The 17,492-nt window shown below is 35.8% G+C and overlaps 1 protein-coding gene across 2 annotated transcripts in view; it reads left to right on the plus strand.

Annotated features, from left to right (window-relative positions):
- Positions 1 to 17,492, plus strand: part of PRKD1 (protein kinase D1) — a 104,117-nt gene that overhangs the window by 59,058 nt on the left and 27,567 nt on the right. Inside the window, exons 3-5 of one of the 2 annotated variants that reach the window (XM_065753777.1) lie at positions 10,118 to 10,249; positions 11,017 to 11,177; positions 14,407 to 14,430. In XM_065753777.1, coding sequence (XP_065609849.1) covers positions 10,118 to 10,249; positions 11,017 to 11,177; positions 14,407 to 14,430 — 317 coding nt within the window. The remainder of the gene's footprint in view (positions 1 to 10,117; positions 10,250 to 11,016; positions 11,178 to 14,406; positions 14,431 to 17,492) is intronic. The other variant, XM_065753781.1, reaches the window with a different exon arrangement.

Consider the following 17,492-nt stretch of genomic DNA (forward strand, 5'->3'; position numbering starts at 1 on the left):
TCATTAAGCAGTATCACTAATGCCATTCTATCAGTAATGTATCTCTTGCCATGTTGGTATTATACTAGCTATATACATTTTCCATTCAGGTTCTTCAAACTGTTAGAAAAGTACACCTGGTCTCCTCATTCACAAAAGGAGAAGTCCTTTGCTAGGGCTGTGGAAATCTCCACTGATGTGTTCACTGAACCCAACGTTTACTTAACTGTTAAAATGCATTGCAGACTGAAAAAGGGTCAAAATCTTTGGAGAAAGGATTTTCACTGAGCTTTATTTGTAGGAAAGAATCCTTTTGAGTAGAATACTATAGAAAATTAACAAGCAGCACAAACCAAGAAGCGAGACACAGGAGCTGCAAAGTTATAATCAAAGGTAGGTGTAAATGAGCAGTCATTCATTCATAAATACTGAAGAGAAACCACACATTGCAGCATTTTCAGTCTCTTTCTCTAAAATGCACCCTTCCAGTCTGCACAAGAAAAGGAAGTGAATTCAATGTAGGGTGTTCTTCAGTTGACAAAAGTTCTTAGTCTTAGTATGATTAAGCAGAATTGGCTACAAGCTTGAACCAGATGAATTAAAAAGCTACATTTCATGTTCCACTGACAAAAGAGAGGGTGCAAATGTGAATCATCAAAACATACATAAAATTCACTTTAGATATGAATAGAGTGCAATATCTTGTTCTGTTATACTGTCTTCTTTAGCTTTACTCCTGGTTGAAGCACTTTGGTGCTCTTCTGATTAGCCATTAAAAATTATATATTTCAACTGTCATTAATGCCAATACAGTGATAATAATTTTTTAGGGGTACAAACTTTCATATCATTTCTTTCTGGAGATGTTAAACACTTAAAAAGGTGCATCAAGTTTTTCCATAAAGTTGATACCAGAGATCTGAATTGTAGATCAGTTAACTTGCTTTTGAAATGAAGGTTGCAGTTTATGCATCAGTTACTATTTCAAGATTTCTGTAGGTGCAACTGCCACCACTTTATCTTTGTATTTGTGACCTTTTTCAGATGAACTGTGTTTGCCTTTTTGTCCCTTAAATGGAAGTATGCCTCTATAGAGGATGCTGTCAAATGGGAGATGCTTTACTACCATGCATTGACTCTTAGTTCCACTATTCAAGGTCTTGAAAGGAAACAGTTACTTTAGATGCCTTCAAACTTATGGTCACACCAGAATGGTTTATGTTCTATGCTATACCTTGTTCAGGAAGATTTGTTAAAAACAGCTGTGTTAATTTGTTAGTGTTTACTCATATGGTATATAGAGTTTAAAATATCTATTTACAATTTTAATATGAATTTGCTTATAATTTTTTTTTTTTACTGGGACAAAATTACACTGGGTTTTAAGAGGTCTTTGCCAGTGAGTAGAAGGCAGATGATGAAATATTAGTGACAATTAGTGGAATGTACGTGATCTGTTTGGTGTGAGCAGTCATGCTCAACTTGGCAGGATTCCTGAAGTAATAAAATCAAATAGCAACTCTTTAATGTTCTCTTGATGAGCTGATGAGGGCAGGAATTGATCCACTGTTTTTGTAAGAAGCTGTTTCTATTTTAATATCCCATAGATGATGCACCATCTGATCATTATTTGCTGACATTTTATTTGGATTCAGTACAATTCATACTATCTTGTATATGATAAAGTATTTAGAACTGGATAAAATTGGCGGATAACTAAGCAATTATTTCCAGTGTGTTTATATATATTTATTTCCTACTTTTTTCCACTAGTCAAAGCATGAAACAGGGATTTTTATGCTAAGCAAAAAATCTTTGATTCCTCATGAGTTGTTTTTTTTTTATGTCATACATTTTCTTGACACTTACACTGACCAATATATGCTAGTAAGTAGCATATATTAGTAATAGTAGCAAATTTTGGAGGGTGAATAGCACTAAAAATCTTTGCGAGGAGTGTAATGAACAATATCTAAGGGTAACCCACTTGGAATAACTTGCCCATCAGAAGAGCTTTGTTGTTAACCTATCAACAGGGTGTTCTGACCTGCTTGAAGGTATATCAGGAAAAAAAAAACAACTGCTGTTAGGAGAATCTCTTTACTTTTTCAGTCTCTCTGAATTCATGATCTTATATCACTGCTCTACTGGGTTTCAAATTAAATATGGCTTATGTAAAATATGTATCTTTCAGTATCACTACTAAACTCACTGAATTTAGTTTACTTGGCTGACCACCATCTTTGTATTTTGAGAGGGCAAATAGAAATACACAGTCTATTTTTCTTTCCAGTGAATGATATCCGCAGTCCTTTATGTTACATATTATGACTTCTTACAAGAACATCTTGACGTTTGTAGCTAAAGCAGGTCTGAGCATAAACAAGCAAACATTCTTCCCTTGAGGAATATTAACAGTTCGAACAGATTCAGGAGCTGCTACAAATTGCAATCTGCTTGTTTTTTATACCTGACTGTTTTTATAACTTCCTCTGGCCTGGGAAGGTTGGACACAAAGTTCTCTTGTTTCCTGCTGTGCCACTGCTTGCAGCTCCCAGTCTTTGTTGTCACCGGCCAAAATGTGTTAACATCCCTTGGCCTCCATCTTTCTGATCTCTGGGATCGTGGGTCATTCCCATTCTTACTTGTAGGCAGAATATTTACCATCTTGTTTCCAGGTGCTGAGGTACCTCCAGGTACCTCTTCTGGGGGACCTTGCTCTTCCACCTCACCTTACTGCGCCAAGCTCACATTTTTTTTCTAATCCTATTGGTCCACGTGCAGGAATGCAACATGTGAACAGTGGTATATTTGGTGTTTCTGTTTTCTTAACAATGTTTTTATTAACAATCTGTATATGTCCAGTTTTAGGAAGTTTTAATTTTCATATATTGAAGTCCAGTTATCTTAGTTTTATTTTCAAAGCAGATATTAAGATAGAGATCAGAGGTCAAATCTTTGGCATGTTTGAACTCCTAGCAGTCTACTGACTTTGGTGAAACTCTCTTCATTGATTGCCAGAATGGAATTTCAGATAGACTAAAAGGCTCTCCTGTGTCTTAGCCCAGTGAAATCATACAGACATCCATTACTTGTTATGGTTTAAGCAGTGCTTGAAGTTGAATAGTGTGCAAGGGCATGTATTATTTATTTTTTAAGTGGTGAATGTCAGCAGTCCTCATAGCAAAAGACTCAGCTAAGAGTGCCTGTGGGAGGTCAATGGGATGCATTACTTTTAAAGGCATTTCAAATGGAAGAGGGTACCAGGGGAATGTCTACTTTCCATACTTGCAAGATATTACTGCTAGTATGGTTGATATTTTCTTAGACTGTGAGAGGCATTGTGGATACTAGATAGAAGTTCCTATTACGTGAAGCTGTGTTGCTTGAAATAGCAGGATGTCACCTCTGCTAATAGTTCAAATCCTTATGGATTTGGCACTCAAAGTGATCAGTAGTGTGCTCCTCTCTGAAAGCAGGACTTGAATCTATGGCTTGCAATGGCTTCTTGGTCTCATTTCCAATTGTGATGACTGATAGATCTGCTCCTGAGCCCTGAACAGGGAACACTAGCCGCTAACAGCCAAGTCATTAACAGACTTGATGAAATTGTCCTGTCAAAACTGTTCTAGTTACAATGACTGTGTTTTGTTGATACTAGCAATGCTTAAATAGATGATGAAAAGCTATTCTAAGAATTAATAGCACAACAACTTCATTTAATGACATAATACTGCAAATGTATCTACAAAGTAATTGCATTTTCAGCATACAATAATAGAGAGGCTTGAAGCCTGCTCTTTTCATAGTATGCAATTTTATGTACACTCTGAAAGTTGCCTTCATTGTTGTAACAGTGTTGCAGAACTTCAGAAAGTTACTACAGTATTCTGTTAAAGAATGAAGGTACCCTAACATGAAAGAAACATTCTTTTGTTAATAAGAAAGTTCTCAATTTAATTTGAAACATGTATGTATGGTTCTCTTTGTCAGCAGGGCTTTTGTTTTTTCAGTGCATAGCACAAGAGTATTCTGAAAGTTAAAACTTTGATCGTACTTATTTGAAAGCGTGTGTAAATTTAAATAATTACAAGTTGAAAAATAATTGGAAAAAAAATCTAGTTAATATACTACTAGTTCTGGTGTTGCATGCTTTGAAAATCTAAGCAGTGCTAAGTTTAAACCATAGAAAATTGACAAAGCTATGTTGTAGGGCAATAAGGGAAAGTGCAAAGAGGATAAGGCCAGGCTTTTATCAGTGGTGCCCAGTACTGAAATGGAGACAAATGAAGATGTTCCACCCAAAGGCTTCTTTCCTGTTCAGGTGGTGGAGCAATTGCACAGGCTGCCCAGAGGGGTTGTGAAGTCTCCTTTTTGGAGCTTTTCAACAGAACATGAATGTGGCTGTAAGTGACCTTGCTAGAACAGAGAAGCTGGAGAAGATGACCTGCAAGGTCCCTTTCAACTTGAACTGTTCTGTGATTCTGTGAACATTATGTATTTATACAGATAAAATTGTGGGCAACATTCTAGTTAACATAGTTCTTCTAAAGTAAGGTTTGCACACATATTAGTTTCAATGAATAGTGCTCTGAAATAACACCATTTCAAGAGGCAAAAAACTAGATTGCTTTCTGCAGAGCCTGATGAGAAGACATACATCTAAAGCCTAGAAAGATACTGTTTTACATGAAGGATTAAAACCCAAAATATTTACATGCCTTTAAACGCAGTAGAACCTGGTTAAAAGTTCAAATTAAGGGGAAGAAATATTGGTATGTTTTCTTCTAATTTCTAGATTCTTCAATACTTGTTAAACCTCCCCACTTTTCATTTTTGAATATTCATATTTTCAGTATAAAATGATATATTTTAAAATTCCTGTTAGTCAGTCAAGAGGGTTAATGAAGAGTAAGAATGATATTTATCACTAGTCATCCTCTTTTGATAACATCCACAATACAGAAAAGACAGAGATCTCCTCTAAGGAGTCCAGCGAAAGGCTACAGAGATGAAAAAGGACATGGAGCACCTCTCTTACAAGGAAATGCTGGGAGACGTTGGTCTATTCAGCCTTGAAAAAAGATGACTCAGAGGGGATCTGATCCACGTCTATAAATATCTAAGGAGTGGGAAGCAACAGGAAGAGGCTGGACTGTTTTCTGGTGATAGGACAAGGGGAAATGGCCACAAAATGAAGCATAGGAAGTTCCACACAAATGTGCATGGGAACTTCTTCACAGTGCAGTGATGGAGCAGTGGCACAGCTGCACAGAGAGGTGGTGGAGTCTCCTTCTCTGGAGACGTTTCAGACCCGCCTGGACGCCTACCTGTGCAACCTGGGCTAGGGAGCTGCTTTGGCAGGGGGTTGGACTAGATGATCTCTAGAGTTCCCTTCCAAACCTTACAATTTTGTGATTCAGTGAACATGGGAAGTGTCCCAGAACTTACCTTTTCAACCGAAAGGCTGCTGTTCTGAACATAGTAGTTTGACATTAGCTTCAGTTTCTTGCTGACCTTTTGGTGGTGATGCCTGACAGTCTAGGCTGGAGAGTGAGTTCCCTAGTAGCAATTTGTTGATATGCTGATCTGCACTCCTTTGTATGCCAGCATAAAAACCTTGTACATGGTGAGGACACAGCAGTCTTTCTTCGTTCCCTGAAATGTTTTCCTGCCTTTCCATGCTTTGTCTTTATTTTTTGGTACCTTGCATTCAGATGGGCCGTTCATTACTAACTAATGGTCTCTTATTGCCACAGTAGTTCCATCTGCTCTTAGAGTTCATGTTAAGTAGACAGATTTGCCAGTTAGCTCATCACTGCTGAGATTAAACTCTAGTATGTACTTAGTGTTGTAGCAGATACTGCAGCTGCACGAGGGTGAGTAACCTGTGAAAGTGACAGCCTAACTTGCTACAGAGCTATTTAATTCCAGCCATAATTCAACACAGACAATTTACTTTTCTGCCAAGGAAAAATCCCAATATTAGTTCAGTAATCAGTTTAACACTCAAGAAAAACTGAACTTCAATTGAAAGATAGTTTCTCTAAACTTAATCTTCTTTGTTTTGCTGGTTTCATTGTACAATAAAGGAAAACATTTAGAACATTCAGATTTTAAAAATCTGTATGCAATATTGTATCTGTGTTCATAATCAGCTCTCCATCAACTTCAAGTTTTATGCTTTGAGAGGTTTATTTACATTAGATTTGTCTCTTTCATTATTGCTGTTAAAAATGTGCTATTTATTTTGTGTTACACTTATTTGTAACCCAAACTCAACAAAAGGTGTAATTATGTCATTTCTAAATCATGTTTTTTGCCTTGGGAGTAGAAACAATTTTTATTACAACAGCTTGAACCATTCATTAATGCAAGGGAGGTCGGAAGGTTCAGTTATAGATTTAATGAAAAGGACATCAATTATTTGCCATTTGGGAAAAGGGAAGAGAAGAGAGTAGTTCAATACAAAAGAAGGTAAGGTGGAATAACAACAAAATGTTTTCCATCCACTTAAGAGTCAGTTCCATCTGAACCTGTTAAGAGACAAATTGTGAAATCCCTAAGGCAAAACTGCCTCTTAGAGGTTTTAAATTCAAATTGGATTCTACAGAGGAATTGGTATTTGCTTTTCATAGACAGTAGTAGTTTAATGTTAAGGGTAGATTAAAATATTTTCAATTTGTTATCTAAATTATGAAGATAAATGACAGCTACTGCTTTTTCGAAGTTTGACTGTGTTTTTGTTGCACTGCTCCTACTATTTGAAAAACCACCTAGTAAATCCATAAAAAGTTCCTCTCCAGTCTTCCAACATAGTACAGTTCCTTTACTCAGAATAGAATTTAAATACTTGCATAGATTTGGGTAAATATTCAGGAAAATACATATAAACTTCTATGCATAAATTCATTGCTAGATTGAGTCTTACACTGTTTTTGTTTTTAAACATCATTCCTATTTTAATAGTGCTTTGATAATTGCATGCATATTTTTTACATATAAATTCACATATATGGTATAAAAATTCATGCATTTTCGTCTCCCCTGGGTAAACTTGCTGTCTTACTGTTGTTAAAGTAAACTTTATGTTTTTATCTTTATGGTAAGTGTGAATTTAAAGTACAGAAACAAGAGTGAGGCAGTGCACTTTGCAGTCGTGTTGGAAAAAGACTGGGCGTGTTGTTCTAGTTTATGTGCTTATCTTTGAGTAAGCTCACAGCTTTTCTGTGATCATTGTTATCTATAGAGGATAAGTTGGTAGCTATATTCTTCCTAAAACAGTATGTAGGCATGGTGTGAAAATTCCAGAATCAGAGTTCTCGAATGGAAAGAGCTGAGGCTCAGAACATACTTTCAGCCTCTGAAGAAAACAAGCAGAGATCTGAAGCCCCCTTTCTGAGGAGGTGTATTTGTTATATTAGGCTGAATAACTGAAGTTCCCAAAATGTAGATGACCACATTTTCATGTCTGTATTACAGTTGCACAAACCAGGTAAGTGGAGAGAAGAGGAAGGTATGCCCCTCACTACAAGAAGGACATTGAGGCCCTGGAGCATGTTCAGAGAAGGGCAACAAAACTGGTGAGGGATCTGGAGCACAAGTCTTATGAGGAGCGGCTGAGGGAGCTGGGATTGTTCAGTCTGGAGAAGAGGAGGCTCAGAGGAGACCTTATTGCACTCTACCACTTCCTGAAGGGGGGTTGTGGTGAGGAGGGGGTGGGCCTCTTCTCCCTGATAAATAACGACAGGACGAGAGGGAATGGCCACAAGTTGCGCCGGGGAAGATTTAGATTAGACCTGAGGAAGCATTTCTTTTCTGAAAGAGTGGTCAGGCACTGGAATGGCCTGCCTAGGGAGGTGGTTGAGGCACCATCCCTAGCGCTGTTCAAGAAGCGTTTAGATGAGGTGCTAAGGGATTTGATTTAGTTGTTGGGTAGGGATGGTGATAGGAGGATGGTTGGACTAGATGATCTACAAGATCATCTACAAGGTCCTTTCCAACCTTATGTATCTACGAACCTATGAATAAGGTATGAATTACCGACATCCGAAATGATCAGTTCATAGGACTATATTTTGTTCTGATGTTTACAGATGAAGAACAAAGATACATTTTATATTTTAATATCAGTATATATTTTAAATTTTGAGTGCTCAGTTTTCCAACATATTATTCTTTGATTTGATAGAAAAACATATGGTTACATACACAAAAAAAGATGGTGGACTTGATGGTTGACTTCAAGTTTTCATTGGCTTGCAGACTTGACACATAAAGGATTAGCCAAGGACTAAATGTGTATAAGTCTTTTAGGATTTCTTTCAACTGAACCAATAAAGAATCTTTTTTTTTTTCACTTGATTCCATATCAGAAATGTATTTCTGTTCAGGGATAAGGCATTTCTGTTAACTCACTCCAGACCTGGTCCTTTTGTACCAGTATCTATGAAATGGAAGCATGCAGTTACTAAACCACCTGTTTAAATGACGTCCGAAATAAAATTGTTTGCATACTTGCTTAATTTTTAATGACATTTGATACATAACATATTTTTCGTTAGACTGATATATGATTAACATACCTAGTAGGAAAAAGAAAAAAAATAATGAAAGTGCATTTTTAAAAGCATTATAGTGCTGACTGTCTTTGTGTATTAAATAGCTCTTAAAACATTGCCATTGTGGGTAATTCATGATACTGCCCTTAACTGTTTCATAGAACTTTCTCTACTGTTAAAATAACAGCAAGCTTTGAAATGATTTGTATTTCAAGAAAACTGCTGCAGTCTTTCAGAGTTCTCTACAAGGTTTTTGTCTTTATTGATGACTGAGTGTATAATTACGTTTTCTTTTTAAACTTTAATGAATATTTTCATCTTGAATGATCAATTCACAGATACCAACACAGATTACAGAGGTAATATGCACTGGATCAGCTGAAATGACCCTTTTTTTTTTTTTTTTTTTTGCTTAGCTAAAAAAAAATGTTTCTTCACTGGATATAGTTAGTTTCTCTTATACACGTATACCTTCCGATGTAGACAGTCAAGTCTGAAAAACAGCATGTTGAAGAATTTCCAACATTTGACTGGACTCTGCCAATTTCTAATAAATGTTTGATATGTTATTATCCTCATATATTTTTACTGGAAAATTACTCTCAGGAAAGTTATTTATTTATATATATATATATATATATATATATCCAACAAAAATAAGTCTGCTGAGGTCAGCAGATCCTTCCTGTTTGTATAGTAAGGCAGGAGCAGCAACCACAAGAGCTATTCTATGGTGAGTGATTGGAAGGGTGATGATTAAGAAAACTCCATGGTAGGGAATCACCTTTTTTTGAGATTAATTTGGAGTGAAGGTTGAGCTTGCGCTTTAGTTGCTACCGTATTCTGGGAAGACTGCCAACTGCACCAACTCATATGCCTCAGCAGTCATCTGAAGTAGAGTTTTAGAGATGTTCACATTTTATTTTGTCTTTTTCTTTCTTGAAACCAGGAAGAAAATCCCTCTGCAGGGGCTCAGACTTGATGAAAACCTTTTCTCCTTTTTCTGTCCGCTGAAATCCCACCTGTAGTTCCTTTTCACACAGCCTTTTTACGCCTTGTTCTCTGTCTACAAGCTCTTTAAAATTGAACTGTTTTTCTGCTTGTGTATTTATTTGTCTACCATTTTACATCTTCAGTTAGATTTTAGGTGCTAACTAAGTAGTAACAGATAATGTAGAGTATGAATTTCTATTAACAAAGGCATCAACTGTTCAAGTTAGAGAACATACTTTTTACAGCTTCACCAAGTTATTAGCTTTCTTCAGAGTTATGCAAAATAAAATCATAAAGATGTGCTGAATATATGTAAAAGCCGTTTTTTTCTTTTTCCAGTGATTTTTGTAATGTGATTAAATGCCATCAATCTTTTTACCTTTGAGATATGGTATATTTACCTATATATAGTATACCCAAATAAAATTCAGTTTTTCATCTTCTAGAGTTTGCTCTGCATGAGTTAACAAGGAAAGACATAGCAACAGTGATAAAAAGGTGTTTTGTTTTGTTCTGTGATGAGAGATATGAAGCATGTTATGTTACTGATTTTACTCTGTTTTGGAATAATCTTGCTGTTACAGCTTCTGCTACATTTGAAGACTTTCAGATCCGGCCACATGCTCTTTTTGTTCATTCTTACCGAGCTCCAGCCTTTTGTGACCACTGCGGAGAAATGCTGTGGGGATTGGTGCGTCAGGGACTCAAATGTGAAGGTAAGTTGCAGTGAAATGGGCTGTTCAACCTTAGGAAAGAAATCTTTCCCTACGTTTATGCCTGTTGTTTCTGATGCAGCTTTCTTTTAAACAAACTAGGTAGGTAGAGACAGTTAGACCTAATGATCAAATAATTAACAGATTAAGGAGGCAATGCTTTTGACTCTGAGGCCTCCTAGATATTGCTCTGTAAATGGAAGTACAAAGCAAGCAGTGTATATGTGGGTTTTTTCATTTGTCTGTTTGCTTTAAAAAAAAATGTTATATGTATCTTATTCATAATAGGACAGAATAGTTCAATTGGAAGGGCCCTTCAAACACCATGAAGTCCAACTGCTTGACCTCTTCAGGGCTATTCAGAAATTGAAAAATACTATTGAGAAAATTATCCAAATGTCTCTTGAACACTGACAGGTTTAGGGCACCAATCACCTTGCTCAGTGTTTGGTGTTAGCTGTTACAGTGTTTGATCTTGATGATTAAGAAATGTTTCCTAATGTCCTATCTGAATCTTCCCTGGTGTGGCTTTGTGCCATTCCCTCCATGTGTCTATTATTTCCGTGATAGATACGACCCTTTATAGATTTAAGTTTTCAAGAGCTCATAATGTCTCTAAAAACTTGTAGAATATAGGAACTAAACAAGCAGAGCAGAGGAAAAATGTTTCATCAAAAGAAAAGGCTGTCATTTTTATTCACCAAAGGAAAATGTTCTTTGCTTTTCCAGTAATAAACTGTAATCAGATGGTTTAAAATTTTTCTTTTCAGGATGTGGTCTAAATTACCATAAGAGATGTGCATTTAAAATTCCCAACAACTGCAGTGGTGTCCGTAAAAGGCGCCTGTCAAACGTTTCCTTAACAGGACTCAGCACTATTCGGACAGTTTCTTCAGAGACATCACCCAGTGTGCCGGATGAAGCCCTTCTGGTATGCAGTTCTTTAACTATCAAGGTCATGGATATTACTGTTAAGAAACAATTATGTTTAGTGCTGTAGGATCTGTTTTTGCTTGTTGAAGGCTTCAGGGGAGGTGGGGGTATGCAAATTACAAGGCTTTTCTGCGAGAAATGGCATCTTGATGTGAAAGGGAGGTCACCAGCTTAAGGTATGTGTCCCTTCTGATATTCCCAGTAGACCCCTCCCTTATAGAAGAATTAGGTTATTTTGAAAGTCTGAAACTGCCACCCATGCTAATGTTACAAGTTGCATCTTGAGGCATCTGGATGCCTTCACTGGATTTAGAAGTTGGCATTTTTTTTCCATCGAATAACATGTCCATTGGTTCATGATACAGGAAAGAAATGACCTCAGGAGAACACTGAGACAGTGCATCAAGCATAGTTTCTGTAGCAGTCAAGGCTATTGTTAATGTATTTTAAGTAACCTGTATGTACAGAGTATTTCTCAGTGTTTGGAGAAAGAAATCTTTATTATTTCCTTAAAGAAAACATTGTGGTAAATGTTATATATATGGAATATATGTATTTATATATGTATACATTTAAATGGAGAGCTACAGGACTCACGTGCAAACATACGTATACAACATACTTGTTTATTCAACAATACAATGGTTTTCTGTTATGAAAATTCTTCTGATAGCAAAATGCAGTGACTGGAAGAAGTTACAATATGTGGTTTTGTGTTTGCAGTATTTTTCTCATGGTAATAATAGAATAGTTAAGAATTTACACTGTGTGTAAATGGACTCCACTTCTAAGTTAAAGTTTTGAAAACCTTAAGGTTGGAAAGAGAGGAAGGAGTTTATAAGTACACACAACAATTATCATGTTTTCCTCTCAATTAGAATATTAAACTTATTAAACTTGACATACTGAAAGGACACTATTGCAAATGGTGCAGATCTGGTGTTATATGCAGTGCCATCTATGAACCATAATTATGTACTTATGCTGCTGATTATCATTAGCGTAAAGCTACTTGGAAATTAAGGTTAACATTATGAATCTGTATTTTACTTGAAAAGCTGCATAAATGAATAAGGTGCTTAAGTTCTGCACAAAACTGCAGCAACAAATCTTCATAGATTATTCATGATTCTCAGTAGGTTATTTCAAAACACTGACTTATCCAGACCAATACCAATGAAATGTTGAGAAAAGGCTGACCCTAATTCTGTACTGTTTCTGGAATTCTGGTTAAAATAATTGCATGAGTGAGAGTTCTAGTTTACTGTCTATCAGTACATGGTAAGTTGCATGATAAGCAAAACAATTTAAATTTGAAAATACTTTTCATTTTATAGCTCTGTTGGTTGCATCTATTATATGAAATCTTTTTTTGCAAAGCTGTACATTTTAAATCTGCTCAAAAAATCAAATCGAGTTAAAATACAAAGGAATATGGTAAGTTTCGTATACACTGAAAAATGCACTTCTCAAAGACTTCATAATCATCAGGGTAACTGAGCTTTGGAACATCATGCATTTGTATAAACCCATATGCATGTGCACATTCACACATGTGCACTATGGAAGTATATTTACAGGAAGTTACAAAGATACGCATAAGCCTAGAAAAATGAAATAGGCAGTTTTCCAATTTCACTTTTTCTTCAGGAAATAATGGTATCATTCACGAGATTTTCAGATGTGATCTCAAGTAAGACTTGTACATGTGTTTTTGTTTTTGCATTGAATGTTACGATTTTTTCCACCTTTTTAAGTATGCATAAGCTTTTTCACTTTTCCTATATCAGATCTTTTCTTTGAACTCAATTCCTCTGCTGTACTCTGAGACAAGTTTTACGGCAATTTATAATGTGGAATCAATCAAAGCATACACTTTGGAATGTATTTCATTAGTCTGGAATCTTTGTGGATAGACTAAGAGACTTCAACCTCATTCATAATATTTTATCATTCATTATTTTTACGGTACCACTGACAGAAAAAAAAATCACCATCTGAGGCCAGTGAATTCAGTCAGAGATCTACCAGTTACTTAAATAGAACTAAAACTATTTTCATTTTTAACTTATTAAGTGAAGTGAAAGCATTAGAGAATGAGTTCCTAGAGACTCTTCATAGGGGGAATAATTATCTGAGTCATGATTAATAGTTTCAGTGTATATGTATATATATTATGATATGTGGAGAAGTTTTGCCCTAAACTGAAATTTTGACATTTGAAAAACTTTTGAAAATGTGGTATCATGGAACCACCATGGAAATGTGGTATCGTGCAACGGTTACTTTAAACTTTTCTAGGGAACTGCTACAGCAGGCACAGTTTGAGTATAAATCTATCCTCATTAGCCAATAAAATGTTTCATTTGAGTTGAAAATTGACTGGGGGCTATATTTAAATGCAACTTTAAAAATGAAATCTGGGCAATATCCTTTTTTGCTTCTTAACTTCACAGTGTAAACTCATCAAATGGAAATGCAAAAATGAAATAAAGCTAGGAAAAAGTATTGCAACACAAGTTTTTACCTATCATAGATCAAATGCAATTATTTGCATTCCATTCTGTAATGTATGAAGGTTGCTCTGAAAGTAATGCCTCCTATTTTATTAGGTTGGAGCAAAACATCAAAGGAAGATGGGGGTTAATATGGCAGTGTGGGCTGAACCTTCCCACCAGAATTGTATTGCATTCTGTTGCCATAAGAGAGGTGGAAGCAGAGGTGATTTTGTCAGAATGACAAAAACCTCTGACATAAAAACATGGAATTGAAACCCTCTGTGTGGAAAAATTGGCACCCACTGACATTCATTGACATTTGCTGAATGTTTACGGAAACTGAACAGTGGATGTGAGCACAGTGAGGCAGTGAGTGGAGCATTTCAGCAGTGATGATGGTGGGTCTGCAGTTGTAGAGTTTTACCAGTGCAGCATGCAGGCTCTTAACAATTGTTAGCAAAAATGTATAGCTAATGATGCTGACTGTTGAAAACTAAAGTTTTGTAGCTGTGAATTTGCTATATCAAATAATGCAGTTGTGTTCTTCATATCTGTTGTATTTTCCAAAGAAATAAACAGGGGGCATTACTTTCAGAGCACCCTTCGTAGAATTAAACTATAAAATAATAGCATGTTTGTGCTCGCTTCTGAAGTAACATTATTTCTGTCTTTTTTCCATTGTTTCTTTGTTCTGCTTTTTCTTTTCTTCTTTCCAACTTCCTGTCTCAGTCTCCTGTTAGCCCTGGCTATGAGGTATGTACTAAATTTACTCCCTAGCATACTGTCAGGAACATTTTATTTTATTAGTTATCAGCATCAATGTGAAGTAATGCAGGAATTTAAGGATATTAGTATGATTTTATGTGATCTTGAGAACTCAAGAGCGTTTATTTTTTCTTTCATAAAGAGTATATCTGGTGTAAAACTCCGAAGCCACTGTTTCAAAGTGAAGGTGATAATTCTGCTTATATTAAAGATAATTCTGCTTATATTATACTCCCCTGATATTAAAGTATTTTGATATGAAAGTGACATTTTGTAATAGGCAGAAAGAATATCTAAGCTTCACTCTCAGAAAACTAGGAATTTACTGGAATAATGTGCAAAATAAACACCCTAAGCTGAAGAAACCTGACCTCAAGATGGTCACTAGCAAACTTTTAATACCATGACTCAGCACAGAAGCTTTTTTCAGAATACAGTTGGATTACGAAAATCAGCCAAGGATTCTGTTTTTCTCTTGAAATAATAATTTGAAAATAATTAAAAACCTGTTTTAACGGTGTGCAACTAAGTTATAGCTATTAATAACAGCATGTTAGTGAGAAATCTACTTCAGTTTTTTTTAATGCATAATTCACATTGAAAGGATTCTTCATGAAATTTCAATATGGATTTCGTAAATAAACTTTTTAAATTTAATCAACTTCAAAAGATTCTGTAACTATGAAATTATGACATTTTTCCCTTGCAGCATAAATTTGAGATGCAGAAGTAGAAGATTGGGTGTTGGAAAATACACAGTTAATTTGAGAATTTTTTTGTTGTAGTTGAAATACAGATTAACACATCCAATTAAAAAAAAAAAATTGCTGTTTTTTTCCTCAAATGTAAGTATTGTAATTTTTGTGTGCCCAAGTAATGTAGTGTGCCCCAGAAGTACTACTCTGCAAAACAGTCACAAAACAATATGAACAAACATATATAGTGTATTCTGAATACCTAACAATTTTCTTCCACGTATATGCTATCTGAAAATTGATGAATCCAGCCATCCATACAGCACTGGATTTCTCCAGTGCTATTTCTATGTTATTGATGTTTCCATCATTTTGTACGTTTTATTCATTCTTCTGGAAATGTTGAAACATTGACGTGTAAGGTAATTTTATTAGATGCATTAGCAGTGATTTCTCCAAAAAAACCTAGCTGAGGTTTGAGTTTGAAATAGGACTTTGGGCCACAGGCATACGGAATGTTACAAAGTTTACTTATATATTATCCTTACTTTTTAATGGAAAAACAGGAATTATTTTTTACAAAATAGTTTTAGTTAAAAGGACTATTTGTATATCACTGACGGAATGTTGCCTGCCTATATGTATTTATTATAAGCAGGACTGACTTGGAGCTTCTTAGCTATATACAGAAGAGAGATTTTGCGGAGATAGAACAACTAAGTACTAGAGTCCCTGGGAATCTGCATTTGTGGACAACCATTTTCTCTTTCTTTCCTCATATTCAGCTCTTGATGCAGCTGCTCTTTTCTCTCATTCATTTCAAGTAAGGAAATCTAGTGAGTAAAAAATATTTGCCCTACAAAACCTTCATTTTCCGCAGCTAGACAGGTGATACATCTCCTTTTCTCAGTTCTAGTCCCTGAATGCCTCAAGTAACTCATTGAATTGGAAAGAAGGAACCCTTGAGGGGGTAAAGAAGAGCTAGGGTGCTGCAGCTAAGAGCAGTTCTGTGCCTTATACTGATTGTAATCAGGAGGGGTCCTTCTCTAATGAATAGGGTTGGGTTCGTTAAGACAGAGATCCCCAGGAGCAAAATTAATATTACTTCCTGAGGAGAGACGCTCAAGTTAAGTGTGAATACTACTCACAAATACATTCTATTCTTGTTGCCCCGCAGGTTATCCTCCAGCAATGTACTGTTGTGCTTTAACCTGGCAGACAACTGAACACTACACATCTGTTTGCACACTCCCCTTGAAGTGGGGTGGAGGAGAAGACTGAAAAGTGCAAGAACTTAAGGGTTGAGATAAGGGCCTGGTCCTGAGAGCTTAGACTTGTAGTTTTCAGCTTGTGAACCTTCATATGAGTCTCCATAGTTTTGACTGGGGACTGATTATTTATATAAATGCTCTGTGACTGTGGCAGTAGGAATTCTTGGGGAGAACAGTTACATACATAGATATACTTACACATACCATATGTATGTGTAAGTAAACATAACTCAAAGCTAGATTTTTGTAGTTTCTAAGTACTAGCATGAGGATTCGTGCATATCTAAAATAAAAAAAGAATGGCAAACCCTGCAGCATACATTGTACTTTCCCATAATCTCTGATGCATTCCACATGTTGGCACTGGGTCTTGGGAATTGACATAAGATCTTTATATGTGGATTGTCATCAGAGAAATAGAGGTAGTTAATGCAACCTTTTTGCTGTAGTTATCTGTCTGAAACAAGTTCATTGATGCTTTTCTTTCTAATATAAAGCTTTGTTTTCCTGCATTGGAAACATCCCACTGCCCCTAAACTTCACTTTAAACAAACCTCACAAAGCTGGTTTGTCTGAACCTCCTTTGTCCAGTACCAGAATCTTTTTCCTGAACTAGTTGTTGTTCATTAAACACAGAGTCCTGGTGTGCAAACGGAGTGACAGATGGGACACGTTTGCGCAGATATTAAAAAAACTGCCAATATTAATACATTCTGGTGTATGAACCAGAACTGTACAAAGAGTCCCTGAAAGTTTTAACTTGCTATACCACTTCTTGTAGAGATATGTACCTTTTTATTATTATTATTACTAGTTCTGTGCTGTATGCATTACTGAACTGCTGAATCTAGCTTAAAATATGGGCATTTTGCTAGTGCAAGATAATTTCATTAAAATTTATTATTTTAAGTTATTATACTTAAAACTATAACAAGCTAGTGTTGTTGAAGAAACTTTTGTCTTTAAGAGGGAGGAAGAAAGTTTCACTCCAAATAAGCCCTAATAGGCCTGTAGGCACTAGGAAATCCTTTGTCAACAAAGGGCTTTTGTTTTGTGAAATCTTTGGCTGTTGGAGAAGACAGCA

This window comes from Cyrtonyx montezumae, unplaced genomic scaffold, assembly GCF_038088225.1.
Source record: "Cyrtonyx montezumae isolate F1298 unplaced genomic scaffold, pur_monq_1.0 scaffold_10, whole genome shotgun sequence".
NCBI lineage: Eukaryota > Metazoa > Chordata > Aves > Galliformes > Odontophoridae > Cyrtonyx > Cyrtonyx montezumae.